This window comes from Coturnix japonica, chromosome 3, assembly GCF_001577835.2.
Source record: "Coturnix japonica isolate 7356 chromosome 3, Coturnix japonica 2.1, whole genome shotgun sequence".
Classification (NCBI taxonomy): Eukaryota; Metazoa; Chordata; class Aves; order Galliformes; family Phasianidae; genus Coturnix; species Coturnix japonica.
Window position 1 is genome coordinate 53,508,976 of NC_029518.1, and position 27,276 is coordinate 53,536,251.

Here is a 27,276-nt window from a genome sequence, read left to right on the forward strand (position 1 = left end):
TCGTCAGCCTGCTCAATCCCTGTAGGGGATGGATTTTTTTGTGTGTGTGTATAATGACAGGGGTGATGAAGAAGCCACCAAGAACAGCATTTTATGTCACAAGGGCCATTGAGAGGACCCAGCTCTTAGCTGTGAGTCAGGTGCAGCTCAGATGGGCTCTATGAAATCTGAATGGTCCTATAGAACCACTGACTGGGAGAGGAAGATCCCAGTTTCTGAAATCTCTGTGGGTTCTTCTTATGCTGGATTCAGGCCTGTGGATGAGTTTCAGTGTGTTGCTGTTCACTCCACTTCGCTGTGGAGCCAGTAGAGCCTCATAAACCAAGCACAGTTCTGCAGCTGATACTCACCTATAGTAACAGATATTTCCCTTCATTTATCAGAACTGTTCTTAACTGTCTTGTAGTCATATACTTAGTCGAGGCCTAAACATTCAAGTGTCCATTTGTTCCCTTGGGAGATTATTTCACAGCCCAATGCATTTGTGTCAGGGAGAATTCCCTACAGTTTAGTTTGACTTTATTTTTAATGACAGGTAGAGTTTCTACCTTGCACTGGAGTAAACACATAAGCATACCGAACTTCTTCCGTACCTAGAGTTTGATTCAAAAGGCAGCATAACCATTCAGTACAACCTCACTCACAGCTGCCTTCCAGGTCTTGGCTGTTCCCAGTTTCCCTAGAGCATTCTACTCTGGAATTATAGTTCTGCCAGCTCAAATATCAAATACACTTCCCTTGTGTTTATAAACTGTAAGTGGGGCATATCTTCCTGCAGATATAATGCCTGGTTTCATATTTACTGAACCATTTCAAAGATTCTCTTCAAGCAGCTCAACTAATGGCTGCATTTATCAGGAGATTGGTCTGAGTTTAGAAAACAAAAACAACCACAAACTTTCACAGGTTTGGAACTGGTTTTATTTGCAAACCTCAAACATTGCATTGGCTTCCTGGAAATCAGGAAGTCAAATATATAAATGTTTACCAGTAAAAATATCTTACTGGGGAGCTGAGAGGATGGAGTGGCCAAACCAAATGTTGCCTACAGACTGCTAGACTACACAGGCAACAAGGAGGTCCCCATATGTTCTTTATGCAAAAAACAGCAGAGAAATAGTTGTGGTAAGGATAGGTTTGGGACATAGGTTCTTTCAGTATGAGAAGAGTGGTCCCATATTTTGGCTCTTCTCAGTACAGTCTATATACATTTTTCTCCAGCTTGTCTTTATTTTCAGTACTGAAGCAGAACAAAATCCTGAGTATTTAATCTCCAATAGCTCACCTCCCCCATTTTTACCAGCAGTACATGATGATGATATGGCAATCTTCCTTTCTGGGATGAATAACAAATAGGAGGTGGTGAATGATTTTTCTCAGCACTTTCCATCACGCATCAAACTGGAAAAAGCTCCTGAAAAGTATTTGGGAGAACCACACTTGGTACTAATAGACATTAAGATTCCTCAGGTAACATGTGAGCAGTGGGTAGTATTCCTGACTGGGGTTGCACCCTGAGTTAGTTTTATTAGGCTGTGTGACAAAGAGCTGTTCTCCACACACACGAAGGAGTACAGAAGTACCCTTCCTGGGTATTCCCAGGTGCTCAACAGGAAGGCCATCAGCCCATTGAGGGCTCATCTGCCTACAGGAGGAAGCAGAGGGGCACAACAGCAGCTAAGAACCCAAATCACACCTCAGAGAAAAGAGATCCTGCTTAGAGCCCCCCAGAGCATCTCAGGGAGGGTTGGGGGTGATCCCACTATAGGAGATAAAAGTGAGGTAGTTGGTGCTCTTGTGATTGTGTTTTTGAGTTGAGCTCTGTGGCGGACAATGTATTTGTGTGTGTGTGCCTGCTGGGGACATGGGCTGCTCTACTGGGGACATGGAGCTGTAGTAGCCTCACTGCTGTTGTGCTGCTGGATTTGTCAGCCTACAGCAGGTTTTGTGCCTATTTATCTTACACAAAACCCACATGAGCTAGTGCTCTTGTTCTGATGGTTTTGAGTGATTTCAGTAACAGTTATTAATTTGTATGTGCCTTTGCAGCTCATGTTAAATGGCTTTTGTGTTTCTGGCAGTCTTAACAGACTGAAGAGTCTGAAATACAAGTGAATTCAGGAACAGTAAAAATGGCTCCAAGGGCTCTTTATCCATAGACCAAAACAATGTGAAGAGGTAAAGCCAAGTTCCTGGCACTGACAGGAGCCCTGACAACTTTAGGAGCATGTACATGCAGAAAATTGGCTTTGATTCACTGGAGTTGTGCACATAATTTTTCAACATACGAAATATTTTTATTGAAACATGCACAGTTTCAGCTATTTCAGTAGGACATTTTTATGTGCTTAAAAATTATGCATTCAGTCCTAGCTGGACCCCGGAACTATCAGCTTTTTACAGTTGGTATTTCAATTACCACTGAACCTGTGTGATTTCCCCAACCCTCTCCCAGATCAAAGCTATTTGCTTAATTTCACACATGTGTTGTTGGGAGGGAAGAGGGGAGGAGTTCTGGGTGTTACAATAGCGGAAGAGTTGTTGGATCTACATATTCTCTACCTTGCCTTTTACTAGTAAACCCAAAACCCTGTTATTTGTTTTGCTTGCAACACCTGCAGCATTAACAACTGATGACAGTAAGCTCTGCACCTGTAGTCTCCCTGCTTATAAACCTTCGTTCACATGCTCTACAACATTTGTTAAGACTAAATTAGTGAATTCTCTGAATACGTCAGTTAAACTCGCACCTCAAAAGCATCCTCTTTTAGCATTTGCGTTTTTAATATATGCGGAAGCTGCTCTGATTTCAGCTGGGGCAGAGTCAATTTCCTTCATAATGTCTGGTTTGTGTTTTGGCTTTAGGAGAAAAACAATGTTGGTAACACACAGATGTTTCAGTTGTTGTTGAGCAGTGCTGTACAGAGCCAAAGACATTTCAGTTTTTCAGCTTCTTGTGCTGCTCTTCCAGCTAGGGGGTGGTGGGCAGAAGGAGCTGAGTGGGGACAGAACTAGGACAGTTGACTCAGTTTGGCCAAGGGGATATTCTGTACTGTATGACACCATGTGAAAAAAAAACTGTAAACTAAGAAGAATTGGCTGGGATGGGGCAGCCACTGCTCAGGAATGTCTGGGCACTGATCAGCAGATGGTAAGCAATTGTGTCGTGCATCACTTATTTTGTAAATATATGTGTGTGTGTAATTATTACTATTATTTATCCCTTCATTTTCTATTTTGCTAAATAGTTTTTATCTCAACCTAAGAATTCTACCTTTTTGTTCTGATTCTTTTCCCCTGTCCTACTGGGAGGGGTGGGAGTGAGTGAAAAGCTCTGTGCTGCTTGCCAAGGTAAACCACAAAATAAAGCTTATATTATCTCCTCTGAATTTTACATGAAATACAGCCTCAGAGGTTCATGAAAATAAACAGTTGGTTATTGTCACGCTTACCAGTTTGTCTAACATCCTTCCTGCTTTAACTGACACCTCAGTGTGGCATGAGAGTGGTGCAAGGGGAACATGAGAGCACACACTTCAGCTTTCCTGGTGATTTGATTCTACCACTTGTTTGGTACATGGTCTCACTCTTCCAAGCAATGTTGCTTCAATAGCAGCACTCGTTAAGGTTCTCAGCAGCATCAGAACCAATGCTGGAATCTGCCTTTAATGTAGTCGGATTTTCACATTGTATTGGAAAGCAGCCACTTAAAATTAATTCCTGGTTTCAGCATCTCAAATTGGAATCCCCACAACTCACTAGTGACATAAAACATCTCAGTCATTTTGCATAGCAACATTGCCTTTTAATGTCCATTTACATGGCAAACTCACGTATTCCATTTTTATAACTCAAATCCAGCTACGGTGCTTAAGGAAGAAAAAGTATCAGAACAAAATGGTTTCATTTTTTCTCTTCTAAAGGTCTCTGTGGTTTTGAAGATAACAGACACTGAGTTATTTTGCCACTCTCCTAGGGGAAAAAAGAGAACCAACCTCAGCCTACCCAGATGTGATGCCTTTTCCCCACTTTAGGCAGGGCAGGTGTTAAATGTCTTTTTCTGTAGGGTCAGTATTTCCAGACATCAAACCAGTAACCACAATCAATGAGATGGAGCTTTATGGTGGATGCCTCACCTTGCTCGCAAGTCCAGTAGCCACGGTGATGCCCACATCGCTTGGTGGAGCCAGGTTTCCCAGGTCAACATCCCCACATCACAGCACTCTGCCTGCTGCTGAGGGAGGAAGCAGCCTGCAGGTCAAAGAAGCAGAAGTACCTCCCTGCACCACTCCTCCCCACCCCAGAGCCCCAGCACACACCAGGCTGTAAGTCTTACAGCTTCTAAATCCTCCCTGGCCTTCAAGTGACAACCACATGCTGCCTTGTGGCCAATCATGGCATCTACGCTGGAGAAATTCATTCACTCTCTGGACCCCAGAGCCCTTCCGAGGGTCCTCCAAATCCAGTCAGGCATCTATTTCGAAGGTGAGTTTCTGGCACAGCTTTCTGAGTTCATCTTGGACATTGGGTCCTCCCTGGGAGGCAGAGGCAGAAGGAGAGGCAGAGAGAGAATGACAACCCTGTTTACTAGCAATTTCCACTGAATTTTCTCTCTCTTTTGAAGAAAATATTATAAGCATCAATGGCTTTAGAAGTGTCTTTGGTATGGTGCACATCTGCTCTTCTCTGAAGCTTTGAGGAAGGTGATGTTGTTAGAGCTCATCATATTCTGGAAAGTGTACTGGAATGAGTCATTAATTTGCTTTGCACCGGCACAGAGCCATCAATCCAGCAGTGGTAAATCACAATGCAGAGGTTAATTCATTAACACTAGCTCTGCTCTCATGGGGTGGGCATGGAGCAGCAATCTTTGTTTCTGAAGTAAAGAAATTCAGAGACTGTAAAGCAAATGTGGGAAATTATAAGGAAAAACTTTTTTCTGATATTTTGCCCCATGTTTAAGGGTATATCAGGTGTGTGCCATTATGAATGGATGCCTATGAGCCAGACAGCAGCATGACAGGGTAATATTTTGATAGGTAGTTTTGCAGTCCATGCCTTGAAAAAGCACAGCACTTCTCTGCAGTACCAGCCTTTTTACCTCTATTTTGTACACAAGCATAGCCCAGCATAAAAGCAGCATAGAAAGGCATGGACTGCACACAATGACAGTGGAAACACCATGTCAAGCCCATGTATTGGTGTGGGAGAAGGTTACCTGCCTGTCACTGCAGATCAATGGTTTGCAGAGGGATTAAGCAAGGCCCCAGTGTAAATAAACTCCCTGGCAGGACTATGTACGGTGTTACAAATTCCTCCCTGCCAAAGAAGAAAGAAGGAAAAGTTGCGCTTACGCTAGATAAAACAGAGGGGACTTTATGAAATGAATGTTAAGCTTCAGAATCCATAGTATCTAACTTTATGTTTATCCAAAAATCCCCATGCTGCACTGTAGGAGAAGGAAGTAGGACACAGTTGCCCTTTGCTGCATCTGTGGAAAGTCTGAGCCAGGGCTTCAGGGCCTATCTTTCTCTCCACTCCTGGGGAGGTGCAGAACAAGAAGGGCGCTTTTCATCTGCAGGCACAGCATGCCTGGGATGCATAGGACTGGCATGCAAAAAGGCACACTGAGAGATTTATGCGGCCAAAATTACCAGAAGCCTTTGAAAATATAGTTTTCTGGCCTTCCCTCACTTTTACTCATGTCTTGTTCAAATTGCATTTTTAAAAATGGCCTGAGAACTTGTTTTCAGCTGGAACTAAATGAAAATCTTGGTGATAAGGCTGCTACCTACGTGATGAATAGTGGAATTTAAAGTAAAAATAGAAGATCACTTCCTTGAATTTGAGTAGCTATAAATACAATATGTGCATGTATCTGGAAGTGCTCAAGACACGTGTAGATGTGGCACTGTGGGACATGGATAGTGGGCACGATGATAGTGGGCTGATGGTGGACTTGACTATTTTAGTGATCTTTTCCAACCTTAATGATTCTGTGATTCTATGCTGTGTGTATACACACTCAAATTACTGTGAGATACATATATATAAATGCTACAATTAAACTATAACAGCCCCACTGTCAGCAGGTTTTTGAGTCCCTACAGTTTGCATTCTGCTGCTGATCGGTGGGAAAACTCCACACCATTAGAGAATGGAGTATTTCAGCACAGGTTTCCATTTGCTGTGTAGCCTCTCTCTGGTGCCCAAGAGAAAAGCAAACTCTGGAGGGACAGCCCCCTGGCCATGCTGCAGCAGTGCACTCTGATGTGTGAGGCTCTTAGCTGGCAGCTGTCTCAGAGAAGAGCTACCTGACCTGGGGAGTGAGTGGCACATGCCACAGTGACACATGAACATCTGTACTGGCAGGGTGAGGCCTTCAATTGCTCTGTTGCCCTGGCAGCACCATCTTTTCCTGTACTCTGCTCTTAGTGCTTTCTTCTCCACTCCACAGCCATTGTATCTTGCATATACAGCAAGCTAGACTGATGCACAAATGCAGCTCAACTCTGTCCTTCCATGCACAGCATGGGGACCCAATATTTTAAAGTTCTTGACTTCACTGAAATCCACTAACAGGCTTGCAGTGCTTCTTTTCTCTTCTTCCTTTTTTCAGGAGAGGTTTAAAGACACTGAGACACTTTGTCTAAGAGATCTGTGAGATCTAGGGCTACAAATGGTCAACTTGCCCCAGTTCTCCCTCCCTCCCTCAGCTGCTGTCTGCACCACATCTTTCCAGAGCACTTTACTTCCATCTGTGCCTTGCAGCAGGGGGGAGCATGCTGTTCTGTGATTGCATTCTGATTTATATTGCATTTTCTGAAGCAAAAGCAGTGCTTTAGAGAGAGACTCCTGTTATACTGCTAAACAGGAGAGTGGGCCACTTTGTGCACTCTGAATTTCCATTAGGACAGCTCTTCTCAAGTCCTTTCTTGGCCAGACTGCCACTCGCCTCCATTAGACCCTTTTGATTTCCTGTGCTTTAGGCAGTACACCCGTAATCATGGTGTGGGCAATGCCACATCTCCTGACAGAAACACAGATTTATTGCTATGGTTGCAGGGACCAAATCAGAGCATTTGTACAAGAAGATATAGTTTGAAAGCATCATGCTGCTGGGTTTGTCTGAAACTGGTCAATTGCAAAGGATGACTAATTGTATGGCATGAGAATTTAAAACGGTGTGAACTTGTACAAAGCTACATGAGAAGCTCTATTCCCTCCCCTTCCCCCCCTCTCCCCTCAAAAAAACAAAACAAAACAAAACAAAACAAAACAAAACAAAACAAAACACCAAAAAAACCCAAACCACAAGTTTTTTTTAAAACCCCTGAGTGGTAAGTAAAATAAATTATAATCTAATAAACCCATTAAAGCTGACAAATCAAAGCTGTGGCAACCACCCAATAAAGGTCATGATCCAATAAATTGCCAAATAGCTGGTAAGGAGACGGTGAAGCTTAATTCATGCTCTATTTTTCTTTGGTGCCATGATGGTGAAACTCTTCATTTACTCAATCTGGAAGCAGCATTTGGCAGAAAGTGCATCTGTGTCTAAACAGTTCTACAGGTATGTGACTTACAAATCAGCCTTGCTGCTCTTGCGAGTTTTGGTTCTTCTACAATCATAAGAAAAGTAGGTTTCAGGTCTTTATAAGATTAGAAGCTTTTTTTTTTTTTTTTTTTTTTTTTTCCATGGTGGGAAGTGTTTTTATTATAAGCTGCAAAGTCAGGATCCAGAGTAAGAGTAGGAATTTCGTTGCCCTTAGGCAAGAGCAAAGCTCTAATTATGACAATTAAATAGTCCCATTCTATCTTAATACCTGTTAAGCACCAAATACAGTTCAAGTTCCTTTTAGGTGCAAGTCTGCCTGCTACAGCTCTGAGTGGAGAATGTTGGAAATGTGCTCTATGTACTCATTCCACCATTAGTTTATCTATCAGCCTATGAAAACTCCATCTCTCCTGCTGTTAATAAAATTCTGATTTATTGAACTGTATCTCCCAGAACTGCAAGTGGACAGGACCGTGTAGATCCTGTTTCAGTTCAGAATACTTCGTACTAGAGAAGCCAAAGACAATTGGCATGCTGCCTTTTGTGGTGAAAAAGGCACCCCAGACACCTCTCTGAGGAACAGTTCTCTTTTTTGTCCCTGTTTTGAAGAAAAGGGTTGGGTTTCCTGTAATGCTTTACATTATTGAGGCAATACCAGAAGAAAAATCACTCTCATTTTCATGCCATGCTTAGACTTAGGGGTGAGCTGAAGCCCTACCCCATTTTTCCTTTGGAAAGATGGCCAAGATTTGAGGAGCTGGCTTAAGCTCCCACCTTCTTCATGCCCTTTCCTTCTACCAGAGCATTGCTGTAGGATCAGAGCATCTGCCTGCAGTTGCGCCTCTCTACAGCTGACACTGTGCAGAGTCAGGAAGATGGGTTTTTAATATTAGCTCTAACTTTTTCTAAAGTGCTTTTCATTCATCACACTCAATGGGCCATATAGAAGTAGGGAAATTATTGTCATCCCTGAAAACAGAAACACCGATGAAGGGAGAGAGTGGTTCTGCCGGCCCCACGGATATTACTCAGTGCAGCTGTTTAGGACTCTGCTGTTCACTGTTCTTTTCATAATATCACTGCTGCAGAAATCGAATTGCTAAACTACTGGAGGAAGTAGGAAGGCTGATTATAAGATGAAAGCAAATTTGTCAGATACAAATATCTTAGTAATCAGCACTGATTAGAAAGCAACTGTAGCGCAGTCTGAAGTACATGACAATTTAATAGCTCCTTAAAATATGTTATTAACAAATTAAACTACTGAAACTCCATTGGAAACTGATTTGATTGATTGAATGTCTTTCTTTGAACATTTCAGTAAATATTGATGCTTAGTGAGCTAAGTACTGTATGGCCACTGATTTTTACAGATGGCATACAGTATGAGCTTTCATCTTTCTGTTGCAAGAAATTATGTCTGTTTCAATACTGATATAATTATTTTATGGGTAATTTAATTTAATATTCTGCAGGCTTAAGTTAACCACTGGCAGGATAGTAAAGTTTGTCAGATTTTAATTGTGAAAAATGCCTGCTCAAGGCATCTATTCTGTTGGTGTTTTTCACCACTAACTGTGTTCTCTACCCACAACCTTCCCAGCTTTTGCTCCATCTAAAAAGAAATCCCACATGGTAATTTTTATTTTTATTCCCCTATAGCTAAATATTCACACCAGTGATAGGATTAGGATACCAGGAGTTCTTTGCAGTACAGGGAGACTTGGTAGATCCTCATCTCTTTTCACTGTTCCAAAGCAGTACATGTTTCAGAGATTGCAGTGCCAGAACACCTCCTCTTTATGATGGAGCCATGAAACTCATTGGGAAAGTTTTATATTATATGTTCTGCCTATGGGGAAAAGAGATCTTTAAGCCAGCAGCCCCTAGCTCCACAGGCCTGAGGTGCAGCAAGGCAGGAGGCTGCAAATGCAGTTCTGCGCTCTGTTCCTTCTCCTGGGGTCTGAAGAGTACTTCAGGGACAAAGTGGTGAGAAGAGATATCTCAGCAGCTTCATGCACACCCAAGGTTAGTACCTTTGTATATCCAAGAGATGCCTGATATTGCCAGGTGTGGGTTTTCTCACCTCCTCCCCCCCCCCCCATCCCCACATGAGGCTGTTCAGTGCTCCATGACAGCTGCAAGGGGCAATGCTGAACAGAACTCAAAGGGATGTGCTCCTTCTTTGGTTAATGTGAACTGCTCCATTTAAAAACTCTCTCACAGACCATGAAGAACATGAACATGGTCAGACTCATGGTTTCTCTTGGTTCTCTTTTGCTGACCTCATGCCCACACCTGTGGGAGTATCAGTTTCACCCTTTCTGCTTCTGTTACTGAGAAGTAGCTTCTTTCCATAGTGAGCTTCTGAGAACCTTGCAGAAGAGCCATGGGTTCTGCTAGGCATTAGCAGAGCACGGCAATTAACAACAAATACCCTGTTAACCCCTAAGCTGCAAACTGACTAAAAGAGTAGTCCTTACACATCATCTCAGCTAGACAGTTTGGAAATATTTTGATGAAGATGATTAGGGCTGTATTTCTTGGAGATGGAAGATCAGTGAAAATGACCTGTGCATTTGCTAGGTGAAGTCCCATATGAGTGAATGCCCAGGGGAGAATTGTGTAAGAAATTGTAGAACTTTGTGGTATAGTATTTGTTCTTGCTGATTTATGTCATGTTTTTTCAGAGATAGAAACTGAATCTGTCCATTAAAATTGAAGGGTTTCTTCCCTTGAAGATAGTTATTTTCTTTCCTCTTGATTCAGCATTTAAGAAAGTGATCCCTGGGTAGAACAAGAACAACAGATTGTTTGAATTCTCTTTTGTGGTCAGTAGTCAGAGATTATCAGTAAATTTTCTCTATTAATATGTACCACTGAAACTCTGCTGTTCTTGCTCAGATTGCTTCAAAAACATCTTTTATTCTGAACAAGAAGGAAAGTGCCTTTCAATGAATGCAATATGAGAACGAAACCTGACTTTTATGGGTCAAATATTGCTCATTTTATTCATGCTGCTGCCCTCAGTAGGATGACTCATCCACATACAGTGCAAAAAACCTGACCCTCAGAAGCTGTCTCTGAGGGCAAAGCTGTTTTGAGGATTCATATGTGCAATTTTTTTTTCCTTGACATTCAGCTCCAGGCCTCTCTGTTGAAGGCACAAGGGACAGGAAGGATATCCAAATTGCCTGACTTATTTCAGTACAGGGATCAGCTCTTCCCCCATGTGCTGATTTTATGCAGTGGGTTGGAGGCCTCCAGGAGTGGGAACAGGAGGTCTGTGGTGTGAGGAGCCATATTCCAATGTGCACCGACCTGCCATCATATAAAAATACCACCACAGCTTTCACAAATACAGGCTCTGGGAAGAAAGCTGGATGACTACAGCAAACAAGCAGAGAGAAAATGTCCTGGTACACACTTCCCATAGTATACAAGTCTCTGCCTGTGTGCTGTTGCTTGGTTGCTGGGGGATATTTTTTTTTCTTTCAGTAACTTTTCTTCCCATCATGACTTATGCATGAGGGAATGTGGCTTTTGTTCAGGTTCACCGATTCTAGTCAGCTCCCTTGGGCTGACAGTAATGGGCTGAGGGGCAGTGTGCAGTGGTCTCAACGGGTAAGGTGTTTAAACAAGTTGCCAGTTTGGGGCTTTATCTGTAATGCTCAACACTCTGGCCTGACCCTGCAACGTGATTTATGCAATCTTCTTAAACCCAGTCTATCGAAGCACGTATATTGTTAAACATGTGCCTCAATAAGCTACCTAAAGTCAAATTAATGCTGCAAAGCAAATTAATAAGACTAAATAATTCACAAACAGTTAAAATAGCAGCAACTCACACAATTCAAAAGCAGTTTTTGGCATTGTGTTTGTTACTACAGTAAATCCAACTTGCAGGGGTAAAACCAACAAAAGGTCAAAGATGTTGTATTTGGAACTGTGGTTTCACTTGCTCTTTCCATTTTAGTGGATGCTGCACACACAAAAGCTCTGCTGCCATATACACGAGCATGAGCCCTCAGGATAGATGAGAATCAGAAAAAGAGGGGGAAAAAAACCACATAAACCCATCAGGAAAGAAATAAATCAGAAACTACAGAAGTAATTTTTTAAAAATTCCATTATGATTGAAATGGCTTAAAGCACTTGACATTTAAAGTTTGACTTTATATGATGAAAGATAAATCTCACAGCTTTTGTTTTTTGATGGTTTTGTGTTGGCAAAAATCAGACCCTCCGCAGTCTAGGTAGATGAGATCAAGATAAGATGCTCTACTAGCAAAGAGCCTTTTGCGGGGACCTCCATGTTAGTTTAATTACCGAGCTCCTTGGAGAATTTGTGTCCAAGACTGACCAAATGCGCAGATTTTTGTTGCTTAGCACACATTAGAAAGAGAAGACCTGCTACATTGCCCAGTAAGTCACTCTGTCATTTGGTGGGGGTCCTGCTACACACAGTGCTGCTTTGTGACCACTGCAAGCCCTGGGCCAGTGGAGCATGGTGTGTACATGGGGACCCTGGGATCCCCCAGTTTCAGTGAGTACAGGATTAGAAAGGAAGGAGTGGATAGAAGCCATATGGGTGCTTAATAATGTTTGTATCCACAGCCAGAGATTGGAGAGAGAAACTGAGGCATGCTTCATTCTTGGCATGTCGTTGATTGCATATAACATTTTCAGCCTCTGTATCTTTCCTACAAGGTATTTAGTTTATGGGGTTTAGTGGGATAAGTCTGGCATGCTGATTGTCCTCTTCAGTTCTCAGGAGATATTTGACTGAAAAAAAAGATAAGTAATTTCTCACTGCCAGAAAATAGTTACTTTTCCATGCTGCTTGATCAGAGTTTATTACAATTAACATTATTAAGCAAAACTCTCCACCCTTTTGCTAAAGAGCATGAACTCTGAACAACTGGCTGACCCCCACATAACACTAATGAAGAACGATATCTTTTTTATCGACACTAATTACAGATATATTATGCTCTTCATAATCTCTTTAAGTGCCTGCAGCAGCCTTAAGAAAACTACAATTTCAACCCAGCTATGTCCCAGCCAAAAGCAGGCTATTGTAGTTCTGGCTGAATGGCTACACCAGAGGGTTATGCCTTTCCGGGAAAGCAGAATCATGTCACCAGTCACTGAAACACAGGCACCTCTGATCTGGGAAGACAGCATCCATATGGGCAACTGATGACAACATAATAGTGGAGAAAGGAACATTTGGGGAAGGACACTGGGACAAAGTTCTCCTCTTTCAAGACATGTCAGGAGATCTTTCATCTCCTAGCAAAGCAGCCAGACTCCTGGTCCTTGGATCTTCTTTCAAAGACCTCTGAGCCTGCCAACTGCAATGAATTCAGCGGGTGCCACTGAGAGATGAAAAGGGAGAATTTTTTCCTTCAAGGATTCAAGCTCCTGGGGCTGGGGGGTAGGTGCCTTGTGTTTGGCCCTCAAAGTCATTTGGTCATATTGGAGAAAAGTTTGAGCTTTGTTAAAAGAAGAATAGGGGATATTTGGAAATGCTTTATAGAGCACCGAAGCAGACAGACTGTCCGACTGGGAGTCAGCCAGCCTGAGCTTGAGTTCCAGCCCTGCTGAATGGTCCTCTGTGCACTCTTGGTCACATTTTTTGTCTGGCTGCATTGCTCTCACTGGTCTTCCTTTCTGCAGTGCCTAGACCTTTGTGACTGAATGGAGTTAAGTAAAAGTGATATATTATCAGTGTTTAGTCATGGGCCTGATTTTGAGCAACACTCCCTACTGGGGTCACTGAATTGTTCACTCAACAAAATAGATGCTAAGCTACTGGGAAAGACTGGGAACTATTACTGAGATATTTACTGTGCTGTTGTAACTTGTATTTATTTCAGTGGTGCTGTCACTAGCCCTGATGTGAAGAGGGAAGAGTGAGTCCACCTCATGCATTTTATTTTTAATACAAAAACATTCTTTGTTTACATTTAATGAGAAATAATTCAAATAAAAGGCTCATGGTAGGGAGGATGCTGGTGTGGCTGCTTAACATTTTGGGAAAGATGGAGGAGAAAGATATCGAATCAATTTTTATGGTTGCTTTGATGTGATCACAGCAGTTGCTAATATAGATTGTCAAACTAGAGATGAGCTTATGAAAGGGTATAAATGTGTTCTTTACTGAACAAAGTTGCAATCTAGAAAAGGTGGTTTCAAAGGCAACAAGCCCTTTAATTATGGCCTTCAGGGTATTATTTGATCATGTAAATAAGCAGCTTTATTCTGGGTTCTGCTAAAATGTATTTTGCATTATATAGTACACATCTTTCTCAAATCAAATAGATCCAATTCTCAGATTCACTGGATTTACATTTTCAACACTCTCTTTACAACTCAAATGGAAAAAAGCAGTGACTTTGTGTTTCACAGCAAGCAAACATATTGAAAGGTCTGCTCTAATTTTAATCTCAATTTTCATTATATTTTGGGGGCGTCCATTTCAGTAGACTGAAGTGAACTCTTTCAGGGTCATGTTGTCACACTGTGGGCACTTTCACAGAGTTTTAAGATTAATTATTGTGGCTTTTAAAAGAAAAAGTATTTTTCTTGTCATTTTTAAAAACCATGCAGTTTCCCTCCCTCCCTTTTATCAGCAAAAATATTTGCTACAAATGCCTAGATGACAAATCACATAGGTAACATTTTTCTTGTCTGAACATAATCTTCATTATACTATTCCAGGCAAACAGCCAAGCAGGGCTAAAATCAGGGCTAAAGCAATTTAGTTGCAGACAAATATGTAATTACAATCAATATTGTACATGCAACTGCACCCCCAAAAGTTAATCGGTTCTTGTATGGCTGGCAGTGTTTCATTTTTTAATGATTTTTTTAATATTGGTATTGTTAAAAATAAGGCTTTTGCAGTCATAGTCTTGGTCTGTTAGCTATTCTCCTTCCAGCCTTTCACCCTCATATTCTTTCCCCTTTGGTCTACTTCAAATGAATCTGGTAAAGGAGGAGGTAATTAAATTCCTACAAGATGCCCACAAAAATGGTCATTTAGGCAGATGCCTATCCCCGTGTTTATCTTCATATCTAGATGTCAATCCACTCATATATATGAATATCACTACTGATAAGCTGTTGAAAGTTTTTCTCTGAATTCCTTAATTGATATAAAAATGCTGTAATGTACCTCAGCTGGTGGTTTCCAAACAATCTATTTTGCTTCTCTTCTGGGCTGCAGAGTGCTGTCCTGCAGCCATGAGACCTGGGATATTTGGGTGCTCTCCACTTTCTGTCCACTAGGATTTTCTCTTTTCTTGAAGACTTAAAGTATTCTTCCTAACTGCTTAATTCCCTTCTAGATTGTGCCAAAAATATGTCTTTCCTTCTTTTTTTTTTCTTTAACATTAGAATGAGTTCATTTTCCTTTCTATTATTTATTACAAAGTATTATATTTTCCAGTTAATTATATACTTGTGTAACCATTTATTTCTTTAATGGTAGGATAATCAGCTCCCTTGCTTTTCTTTCTTTCTTTCATTCTTTCATTCATTCTTTCATTCTTCCAGTGCTTTGCTCCTTCAGTCTTTTGTTCTCCTGCTCTTTCGTTTCTTTCTCTTTTTTTTCTCTTTCTCTCTTAATTAGAACTGTGACTTCTTTTAAGTTTTAATTTTAATATCACTTTTTCCTGGAACTGATGATTTTAGATGAACAATCCATTTGTTTTCCCCTACACGTTTTTGTTCTGATCAAAGACCGTGGGAGTTAAGGTGCTGTGACAGCACCGTGTGTCTTTCTGCACACATTCCTTGGTGGTTTGCAGTCTGGCGTTTATAATCCATCTTTTTCTGAATGCATTATCTTGGCCCTTGATGTTTCAAACTGAGCCTGCAGCTCCATGTAATGCTTTTTGTAGATTCCAGCTTGAACTCCATATGCTTGTCTGCCTCAGGTATTCTGTCTCTTTTATAAGTGTGGATTTTCTTTTCTTGTGTATTTTGCCCTTTTCTTGTAGTGTTTTAGATACCCTGCTATGTCTAAAGAGCTGGGCTTCTGTTTATCTCGTGGAGGTTGTTCATTGCATTTCTCATGTTTTGAAAATTTTGATTGCTCTGTCAAAAGTGTATTTTTGAGCCATCCAGTCATCTATTTTTGAGTGTTTGGCAGCACAAGGCTCTTTTTACAGGTGCTGCCAGACTGGTTCCTCAGTCTCTTTTGCTCACCACTAACCGATCAGTGTTACCACTCTTTTTCAAAAGTTCTGTTTATATTTTGTATTCTATATGGAGGTCAGAGCTTCTCAAACTCTCAGCAGTAAAATCTGTAGCAAAGGTAGTAGTGCCTCCAGAACCAGCCAAGATCAGAGACAAGGCCCACCTCCGCATCCCCTCCTCAGTTCCCAGTGGCCACACTCTGCTGCAGATACAGACTGAAGCAATAGTTAAATCTTTTTCAATTACACCTTATTTTTTTGGAGAAGCTTAGCCTCCTTACTGCTTACTCCTTCACCTCAGGACAGGTGCTTGATTTGCTTCACTCTAGCTACTGTGTTGTTTGGAAATCACCCCAAGCCAGCTAGGCCACTGAACCTTCATCATTCAATGCCTGTATTCTTATGGAGCAATGTTGCCTGTGTCTGGGTGTGTGGTGGGTCTCAGATGGACTGAGGGAAACGCTTGCAGAGGCTGTCTGACAGTGATGAAAGTAAATGTGCCTGAAGCCCATAATTAGTCAGTGGAGTTACTTTCAATACGTTAAATGGTTTCTAGGGGTCTCTTTTCAAGTGAGGTAAACTGGAGATGCTAGATCTAAAGCTGCACTGAATAAAAAAAGCCTCTGGAAGTCACAAGCTCACATTTTGAGTATGTTTTTGCAAATATTTATTCAAGGCTGAGAATATTGGAATTCTTTTCTCATCTTTCCACATTTCTATAATGCAGAGCTTATCATGCTGGGTCCTGTGGGATTCTTTCTATCTAATAATATCATGGCTACTTGTGAAATCTACTGTCTGATGTGAGGAGTGAGGTGATTCAGCACAAAACAGATATTACCCTCTTTATGGCTGCTCGATTTTCTCTCTCTCTCTCATTTTAATGTATAATAAGTATTGCATACATGGTTTTCTGACTGTCATAAAATATCCTATAGAAATCAACTGAAGCAGTGAGAACTATAATAATTCCTTATATGTTTATTAGAGCAGTGGCTACTCCAAGTATAGTAATATCTGGTGAAAGAAGCTGGGTTAGTCAGTGTTGAATTGCTAAGAGGCTGAAAGAAGAGTAAACAACTTTATGATATCTTTACAATAAGAAAACCAAATTGTTCTTTTGTCATTAGAGGATAGTAGCTCTCTTTATCTTCTGCTTGGCATTAGATTTACCCTGCTGATGATGTGTCATTGCGCTAGTAATGGATAAATAGAATATTCTTCCTCTTGACTGTGGTTAGTACTTGTATGGCCCTATAATCCAGAACAGCTCTGTGCTGACCATTGTACTAGTGTGCAACAGAAAGTCATCAGCCTTCTGGGAATTTTAGAGTCTGAGTACAGTAGCCCACTTCATCCCATGTAGGATCAATAGGAAAGGGAAACAGGCAACCAAAAGCAACTGCCACAAGATGTTTGTTTGGATTTTGTTGTTGTTGTTGTTTGTTTGTTTGTTTAGATTTGATTCCTTCTGCATAAAGTTAAAACCTTTGCTCATATGTGTCATTTTCAGTGGAGCAGGTGGGGATTCCCTGGTGTCCATTTTAACTGTGAGAGTAGCGCACAACAAACAGAAAGGTTTACATGGACATGTATTCAAGACAGAGTAAAATCAATTAGTTCTTCCACACTACTTTTGTTCATTCTCCTGATCTGACAGAAACTTATTGGTTAGCCTAAACCCAAACTTAGGCTTTGGACTTAAGGTAAAACTTGAGTGAGTTTCGCTCACACCAGTCTCCAAGGGACTTCCAGTGCGGTGGTGGCCAAGTGCTTGTTACCTGCAAGTGCTTCAGCAAAGATGATAAATGTATCCCATACTCAGTGTGATTGGAACTGGTCTTGAGTAAGCCTTAAAAAAATCACTGGGCTAACAGCTGTATTTTCTATATGACACCTGATTTTTAAAAAAGTGGGTTGTTTTGTGATGGTTTGCTTTTGTTGTGGTTGTTGTTATTGTTACTGTTTTCATTTTTCTCCTCCAACTACAAGGAAAGCTGTGGAGCAGAGTTTACTACTTTCTGGGGGAAGAGAGTTCTGCAGGCAATGGCAATATTTCAGTACAGGCCATCTAAATTATTGATTGCTGTATGTTGCTGGAGGTCAGGTTTTAAATATCCCTCACTGCTTGAGACCATTCTGGCTACCTATGTTAAAAAGAAAGGAGAAAAATACAAGATTTTAAATTGAACAAGATGCAAGAAAGAGCTATTAGAATGATTGTGGAAATGAAAATCTATCTTCTTAGATACAAGATAAAGAAAAATGTTTCTTTGAGATTTTTGCCAATAATGAAACCGGAGAAGGGGCAAAATTAACCTTGGAAGCACTCTTGGAATGGGAAAAATGTAAATGAGTAAAAAGAAACATTTTAAATAGCATAGCAATGTCAGTAACAGAGGAAAGAACAACAGTCACCAAAAAATAAAGAGTGGAAATGAGAATAAGGTTTCCCACCACAAGGGAAATGAAACTCAGGAGGGATTCCAAGCATGGCACTTCCACATCAGTTCAGGATACATCTTGATAAGTTCATGGTAGGAACTGCACTGCATCAGAAGAATGGAAGCTAGCATTAAATTCTGCATTTCTGACAAGGGGCTTTTTGTGTTCAAAGTAATTCTATCTACAAATGAAACTCAAAGAAGACTTAATCACTATGTGTTTGCTGCACTGTATATATATAATTAATTAATTCAATGCCTCAAAGCTTCTGCTAATCTCCTGCAGGGACCAGGAAAAAAAAATCCTTCTTCTGCATAACTTGGCTTTTTTTATTCATTTGCTTTATTTTTCCACCCTGACATGTACACACTTCTGAAACACCAGATATGGACACAACTTGAATGGAAAAGGAAGTGCTTTTGGCTGATCAAGCTGCACTTCCAGTTTGTGCCAGGGAAGTTCTGAAATACCTGGTTGGATTCTTTGTCCCTGCATTCAAACTTATTTAAAAAAAAAAAAAAAAAAAAGGGGGGGGGATTTTTTTTTTTTTCCCAGGTCAGAAATGATAGCTTTTTTTTTCACCATGTGGCAACGATTACCATTGTTAGTATACAGGATTCCAATTTTTCTAGTACTTTCTATGGATTTCCTGTTGCTGTAGAAATATCAAATGTAGATTGTGCTTCACTGTCTCCCAGTCTTTCCCTGGACACCTTGTAGGGTCTGTAATATTTGTATTCTGTTGTAAACCATTGTTTTCAATGGGTTGTTCTGTGCCCTGTGCTGTAGAGAGGCACCTTGCCTGCCCGAGCTCTACCACCTGCTGATTTTATGTGGCAGCTTCTGATGACCCAGGTGATCCTGTGCTCAGCTTCATTACATTTCAGTTTTACAACTTTGAAACAGGGGTTCTTTGAAGTCTTTTCCTGCATCGAAGGACAGTACATACACAGGGCTGACCTAGAGAAACTGAAGTCTCAAGATGAATTTTTTTATGAACCTAAGGAATGAAATAAAGATTAGATTAGTTATTCCAGGATAAGTATTTTTCATATAAATTCAATATTTTTTGCTTTTATACAAAGAGATAAAGATACTTGAAAAAGTGAGAAAAAGCTGAACATTTTTCTTTTGTATTTCTTTTCAGGTTCCATCTATGAAATGTTTGGAAATGAATGCTGCCTGTCAACAGGAGAAGTGATTAAAGTTATTGGCTTCAAAATTAATAAGCTCATAGCAAGTATCTGTGAGAATAATGAAGACAGCCAGTTTTCTGCCAAAGTGGAATTACCACTAAATTTTCCTGGTATAGTATTTCATGAATGCATGTTTTTTGAGGAATTATAATCACCTTTAACCTTATAATCTACCTGTTAGGGAGAAGTGGCCAAGTACTGCATCACATTTCATCTGCTTTTTAGGGCCTGGCTGTGTTAAGTAGAGGAGTGACTGATACAGAGGTGGAAACACTGAGTTTATGCATGTGGAGAGTGGAGGAGGCAAATCAGGTTGAGAAACTGACAGAAAAATGGTATACCTAGGAGCAGTAGATTGAGTTCTTGAGGTGGTAATGCCACTGGTGTTTTTCTATACATCACAGTGCATGTAAAAATGTGTGGAGGCACATTTAAAATGTTTAGGTTACACCAGCCCCCGGATTAGAGCGTACTTTTTCTTCAGAGGGAGACAAGGCACATTTCCTAAGCAAATAAAATGCAAAAGCACATAGAAAAGCAATGTTTCATATGAATTACGCAGGAAAATACCTTCTGCCATGCCTTCATTTTCCATCTCTAAAATACAGATTTCTCTCTGAAGTAGTTCAATATTTAATGTTCTCTTCCCTAGTGGATTCTCAATGTGCTTTCATGTTTTTCTTATTTGGTGAGTCAGAACCATTTGTATGACCACTTATTAAAAGTCTTTTTTGAAATGTCATTTTCAAGCACTGATAGAGCCCAAAAGTAGTGATCAAAGACATTTTAATTATTTGTGGCTATCTAGAGATATTGAAGTACTTCTGTACTGTGAACTCTCAAGTTACTTAGTATTTTTCTTGAATTCCAATCTTCTTTGCTATTATTAAAATTTCTTCTAATATCTCTAAAATATACATACGTGTAGTAGGCTGTAGTCTGTATCTTGATTGACAGATGGGGTTGAACATCTGAATCCTAAAACATCCATCACAACTAAGCATTAAAAGTAATCCTACATTTATTAATGTTGGACCTCATGATTTTCAGTTCAGAATGACTTGTGATTTCTAGTAATTGAACTTTGTGAGTCTGGATTTGTTTGCACGCAAGTGATCGGTTTTGCAGCTTGACATTTGGATATTGTGGCCATGTTGAGAACATTTTTAAATTTAGTCAAATACCTGCAATTTTACATGCATTTTTTTGTAGTCGCATGACTAGTTTTCTCCAAAATGTACACATTTTATTATGTATACACATAGTGTTCTCAGTGAAACAGTTGGACTTGATAATGTTCATAGATCCCTTCCAAACGAACAAATCTAGTCTAACAATACTGCTGGCTTGTCTCATCTCTACAACAAAGAACAGAATCAAATTGCTGGTGATATTTTTCATACTGTTGTTGATTTTCCTCAGTAAAAATATCCACAAATCTCTAGACTGTCACTGTATTCTCATTGCACTTGCAGGGCTTTCTTGCTGGCACTGATGAAAAGAAAACTTTTTTGATGTTATTTTCCACTTCCATTGTAAGGTATCATTTGCATGTGATGGGCCCATCTACCCTTTCACTGTATACATGTTGACGTAAGCAAGTCATTAATCTATTTAGATAACTCTGCGGATGATGTCTCCGTGAGAGAAGAACTAGGCTCATTGATTCTAAATGAAGCTTCCTCTTTGTTTTTCTGAATGTGTTTGAAACCTACAGAATTCTACTTTTTCTGCTCTGGCAAGTCAGATTCTTGATAAAGGCCTAATCTGTCCTTTGCATTAGTGAAACTGCTGCAACTGCAAGTTCACTACCTGTGTTATATCACTGTATCCTCATTCTAATTTGTTCTTCTTCATGCCTCAGAGGGCCAGGCTGTTCTTTCTGTGTTCATACATTGGACCAAAAAAAAAAAAAAAATCTGCTGCTACTCTAGGCATTTTGATAGATATATCTAACAGCATTTTGAACTACAATTTTCACTGCTAACAAGTTAGCAGAGACAGGTAATTTACACAACATCTGAACTGTGTGCAAGCACAAATGATTTCATTTTGTTCTGTTAAATTCCTTTTTCTGCAAAAATATTATTCGTCTGTCCCTGTTCTCAAGATGTCTCTGACAGCTGTCGCTGCTCATTCCTACAGGACCTGACAGATGTAGCTGAGCACAACCATTCCTTTGAGCTCTCAGCCTTTGCTAACCATGAGGCAGGAGATTTGCCTGTGGCCATACATGCATGGAAGAGCTGGGACTGGGCACAGAAAGGCTCACCTTGGTAGGAGTTAAAGAGCTGTCAGTCTGAAAGACTTCCAAGTAGCAGAATGAATGCCCTGCAAAACAGAAGCAATCAGAAAATCAGTCCCTGGGCTTCCATGACAAGGAGGTCAGTGATATATGGGTCTCCAGTGCTGATGCCAAGTGTGAGCTGTGGTGAACTGATGAAAATATCACTGTGAGTATCAGTGGCACAGTCTGGGAAAATGACACAGGAAAATCCCATCAGCCTCAGGTGTGAAATAAGCAGCGGGAGGAGAGGAATGATGGTAGAGAGTTTGGCTTTGAGGCACAATGGGGAAAAAGATGCTGCAGCAGATGGAACATAGGAGGAAGTGTGGGTGGTGGAGGAATGGCAATCAAATCAGCTCCAGAGGAGTCAGGAACTAAGCTGATCCCATTCTTCTGCATTACTTTGCAGAACAGAAACTACTGTGATGACACCAAGTGGTGGGGTGCATACAAGACATACAAGAGGGACAAGGATGCCATCCAGAGGGACCTAGACAGGCTAGAACAGTGGGCCCAGGTGAACCTCATGATGTTCAACAAGTCCAAATGCAAGATCTTGCACCAGGGTTGAGGCAATCCTCATAACCAGTACAAGGTGGGGAATGAAATAATTGAGAGCAGCCCTGCCAAAAAAGACCGGAGAGTAATAGTGGATGAGAAGCTGGACACGAGCCAGCAATGGGCCCTCACAGCTCATCATGGGCTGCATCTGAAGAAGTGTGGCCAACAGACTGAGGGAGGTGATCCTGTGCTGGTGAGGCCTCACCTGGAGTACTGCACCCAGAGGTGAAGTCCTCAGTACAGGAGAGACACAGACCATCCTCTAGAGCACATCCAGAGAAGAGCCATGAAAATGATCCAAGGGTGGAACACCTGTATTATGAGGACAGGCTAAAGAAGCTGGATCTGTTCAGCCTGAAGAAGAGGAGGCTGTGAGGTGACCCGATAACAGCCTTTCTGTATCTAAAGAAGAGCTACAGGAAAGAAGGGGACAGACTTTAGTAGGGTCTGTGGTGATAGAACAAGGGGAAGTGGTTTCAAGCTTAAAGAAAGTAGATTTAGGTTGGATGTAAGGAAAATGTCTTTTACAGTGAGGGTACTCAGGCACTGAAACATGTTGCCTAGAGATGTGGCTGATGCCCTGTCCCTGGAGACTTTCAATGCAAGGCTGAATCAGGCCCCGAGCACCCTGATCTATTTGCGCATGTCCCTATTCATCGTAGTGGAACTGGGCTACATGACCTTTAAATGTCCCTTCCAACCATAAGAATTCTATGATTCTAGTCTAGGACAGAAGGTCTTTCTGTTATTTTTAACATGAAGACTATTTGCTGCTCTAGTAGGCGAGCCTGATTACCTCAGTAATCTATTGGACAAAGAAGAAAAAGAGAGAAGAGAATGGATGCTCCTTTTCTTCAGAACTCTTTTTCAGACTGGAAACAGGGAGTCTGTAAAACTTCACAGAGGTACACTGTATTACCAGTAAAAGGGAACTGAATTTATTGTTGTCTACAAAAGTGGAACATACTTTTATATAAACATGCTTTCCCACAGGATGAAATGATTGGGATACATCACACGTAGTTTGAATACATTTTTAATGAAGAATATTCTAATTTCTTTTCTCCCAGCATTTCCAGGAGGTGATGCCCTCCCATTGTGTGTTTGCGGAGTATCACAGGAATGGTGTTTGGGGATGCTGTCTTGTCCACAGCTTCGGACTGTGATTGGTTCCTTGTCACTGTGATATTTTCTAAATGCTGATAAACCAGTTTGTCTTGATTTACACTGACAACTCCAGTACTGATTACGTTTGCAGTAGCTAACTTGCTTGTTAACAACTGTTAAAATCATCTGCTGGAAGCACTGAAAAAAGTGCTAGTGAGAAAAATATTGTGTGCTGCAGTTTTACCTGTGCAGTTACATTCATGGATGTGGCTTCCCTGGAGCCTGGAAAAAAGTCATGAGACTTTCCCACAGTGCTGCAGTGAGGACGGACACGGGGGATGTACGTGCATCAAGGTACTGATTTCACACAGGAAAAGCTGACTGTCACTTAGGCAATTGTGAATGTGCAGCATCACAGACAGCATGGGCAGAATTAGTGACTTATTTCTGCAGTAAATCAAACAGGCTGTTGCTTTTTCAGCTGCTGACAAGTGCTCAGAGCTGTTAGTTGCCACAGCTACTAGTGATCTCATGGGGTACCTCGAACCAAACATACCCAATCTGGTGATAAATCCTGTAAAAATCTATTCAGCAGACAGAAACTTTGTGTCCTTAATGTACCTAACAAGAAGTGCATGAGATGAATGTAGCAGTTTTAGTTACAGTGAACCAAGAATCTCAGAGATTCTGTAGGGAAAAAGTAGAATAAAAGAAGGAAAAAAAAAAAAAAAAAAAAAAAAGGAAAAAAAAAAACCAAGGAGGAAAAAAGAGGTTGTCTGGGGAATGATTTCATATATCCTTTCTGAAGACTTGAAATCCTGAGGTCCTAAGGATCCCCTGCATTACTCCAGGCCCCTGAGTTGTGTTGATCATGTATTCAGGGTGAAGTTCAGTAATGGAAAAGGTGTGGGAAGGAAAAAAGAGCAATTTTTAACCAAAGCAAATCCCTTGACCCTATTTGTTAAGCAGTTCCACAACTGAGAAGGGTCTGGAGATGGTGTAAATGAGCATCTTCCCAGCAGCTAGTAGGAACTGAGTCCTGCAGCATCACACCTGGCTGAGATTTGGGCACCTGCTGTGGCATCCTCTCCCTTTTCTCACTCTGATCACCACAGAAGGGTAGTCATAGCCAGCATTGCCCCAATTTCCCATCTAAATGGTGAGGTAGGCAAATAGAACACTTAAAGCTTTTTAGATTTCACTGGAATCACTCGCAAGATGTAGAATTGGTGAGGAAGTGTCTTTAGTGGTGCCAAGCAATGCTCCATGAATCCTGCCCAAGGAGGTTTTGGATGCCCCATCCCTGGAGGTATTCGAGACCAGGTTGGATGTGGCTCTGGGCAGCCTGGTCTGGTGGTTGGCAATCCTGCACATAGCAGGAGGATTGAAACTAGATGATCACTGTGGTCCTTTTCAATCCAGGCCATTCTATGTTTCTGTGATTCTATTATCATATACATCCCATTCCTATTCCGTAACTGCAAAGATGGGAGAATTCCTTTACTCAAAGGACATGATACCCTTTGTATGGTCTGGAGGAGGAAAAAAAAAAAAAAAAGTAACAGGGCCATGGAATTTCTGCTTTTTGGCTTTGTAGGGATGTAGAGAAAATGTGCTGCATTGCCCTGGGAGGTTGGCTTCACTGTCAGCATAGCTGTAGCTAGAACATAAAAGCTGTAATGTGATTCTATGAGGCAGCATTCACACTGCTGCATCTTGGGAAGAGGATAGCTTAATCACATAGCTCAGCTAAACCCTACTGTTTAGTCCTTTAAACTGTCCACTTCATCTTCCTCTGTGAAAACTCTCACACAAATATAGAAATGTACACATTTTTCTTGTGATGTGAGCTCCTAATGAGACAGCTCCAAGGGCCATGACTAACATGAAATAATAATGTCCCCAGGGGCTAGGGAGGCTCAGATGCAGCTTCTGCCTTACAGTACAGTATTTCCGCACTTTAATTGCATTGCTATGGCCACAGTACCCAAACTGTGAAGCACTCCATCTGATGGTCTGGACTATCAGAGTTGCTAAGACCAAGTGTTCTTGCTCGTTCTCATCTTTACATGCTACTGGTGTTATTTCTTTAAAAATGCTTATTCTTGGAATCCCCTACATGTAGAAGATGTGTTTTACTGATGTTTAAGGAGAAAATTCACCCTGTGTTTCACCGATCACATTACTGACACTCTTTTCTCATATAATGTCTGCATTTGTTTCTTAAGGCCTGGTTTCCTGAGGAAACAAATAAGAATTTAACAGAATATGTATTCTTTTTTTTTTCTTTTTTCTTTTTTTTTCTGTAGCAAAAACTTTTTTCTTTTTCAATCATAGACATAAAAATTCTGCAGCTGTAGAGTAGAACAGTCTAATTCCATCTGTCTATGCTTTGTATCACGTGGTTGATATTATCTCTATACAGTTACATTTCTAGCAACTGAACTATCTGCTTGTTGTGGTTTAACCTGGCAGCAGCTCAGCCCCTCACAGCCTTTCACTCACTCCTCTGCAGTACAAGAGCAGAAAAAAAAAGTGTAAATCTCATGAGTTGAGACAAAGGGTGTTTAATATGACAGAAAAGGAAAGAAAATAATAACAATGATAATAACGATAAAAGAATATATAAAACAAGTGAAGCGCAATGTATTTGATCACCACCCACCTACTGATGCCAACCTAGTCCCTAAGAAGCAGATACCCCTCCCAACCAGCTCCCCTCAATTTTATGGTTTTTACACAAGATGCCATATGACATGGAATGTCTTGGCCAGACTAGGTCAGATGCTTTTTTCTCTCTTCACTCAGCTCCTTCTGTCCCCTCAGCACCCTCTTTGGCAGGACAGCATGAAAAGCTGAAAAACCAAAGCATTCTTTGCTCTGTATAGGACTGCTCAGCAACAACTAAAAATATTGGTGTGTTGTCATCATTATTCTCATTATAAATCAAAAACATGGCACCATACAGGCCATAATGAAGAAAACAATCTTTATTGCAGCTGAAATCATGACACAGATATGATCAGGGATTTTATCAATCCTTGTAAGTATGTAATGAGTGAGAGACAAGTGGATGGGGCCAGGTTTTTCTCAGCTCTGTCCAATATCTTATCAATACATGTGTGAATGAATATCTTTAGTTTGGGGGTGACAGAGCACTGGAACAAGCTGCCCACAGAAGCTGTGTAGTTTCCTCTGGAGGTATTCAAAACCAGCCTGGATGCTTTTCTGTGTAACCTATTCTAGGTAGCCTGCTTTAGCAGAGAGTTGGATTAGATGATTTCCAGAGGTCCCTTCCAAACCATGTTGTTTTTGATTCTGTGGTTTGTCTTGTCTTGCTCTGCATATTTTTCTTCTTATAATGCACCTTTTCTGTTCTTAGGTCTTTATAAGATTGTGGCAGACAAAACACCATATGTCAGCGTTGAAGAAATTACAAGAAAAGTCACTATTGGGCCAACGAGATTTGGCCATCCATGTTTTTACAGCCCGGAGGATGTAAAACTGGCAAACCTCACTATCAAACAGGGTGAGCAGATCACCTTCAATTCTGTGGAAGAGATCAATGGAACAATGGCTGTGAGCTGTGTTATGGTCAGAAACAACCGGTCTCATTCCTTTATTTTGCCACTATCACAAGAAGGAAAATTCTATGAGTGTGAAGATGACCAGATATACACCCTAAAAGAGATTGCAGAATGGAAAATCCCGAAGAGCAGAAGCCGGACTGTCAAACTCTCCAACACTTTACAAATGTGGAACTCCTCTAATCCACTTCCTGAGAATTTTGGTGGCTACATGGTTCTCATGCCTGTCTATGAAGTACAGGCAGTAATGAAATGTAAGTAGGAATTAAGATCAAAGATTTGTTTACTCTGTTTACACTTAAATTCGTACAAGTTGCTCAAAATAAGC

At 40.8% G+C, this 27,276-nt stretch overlaps 1 protein-coding gene across 2 annotated transcripts in view; it reads left to right on the forward strand.

The window, feature by feature from the left end:
* The first annotated feature begins 4,207 nt into the window (after positions 1 to 4,207).
* THEMIS (thymocyte selection associated) overlaps positions 4,208 to 27,276 on the forward strand; it is a 73,507-nt gene continuing 50,438 nt past the window's right edge. The window contains exons 1-3 of one of the 2 annotated variants that reach the window (XM_015858581.2): positions 4,208 to 4,485; positions 19,358 to 19,516; positions 26,744 to 27,202. In XM_015858581.2, the coding sequence (XP_015714067.2) occupies positions 4,395 to 4,485; positions 19,358 to 19,516; positions 26,744 to 27,202 (709 nt within the window). In that variant the 5' untranslated portion in view covers positions 4,208 to 4,394. Of the gene's footprint in view, positions 4,486 to 19,357; positions 19,517 to 19,536; positions 23,716 to 26,743; positions 27,203 to 27,276 lie in introns of those variants that run through there. The other variant, XM_015858582.2, reaches the window with a different exon arrangement.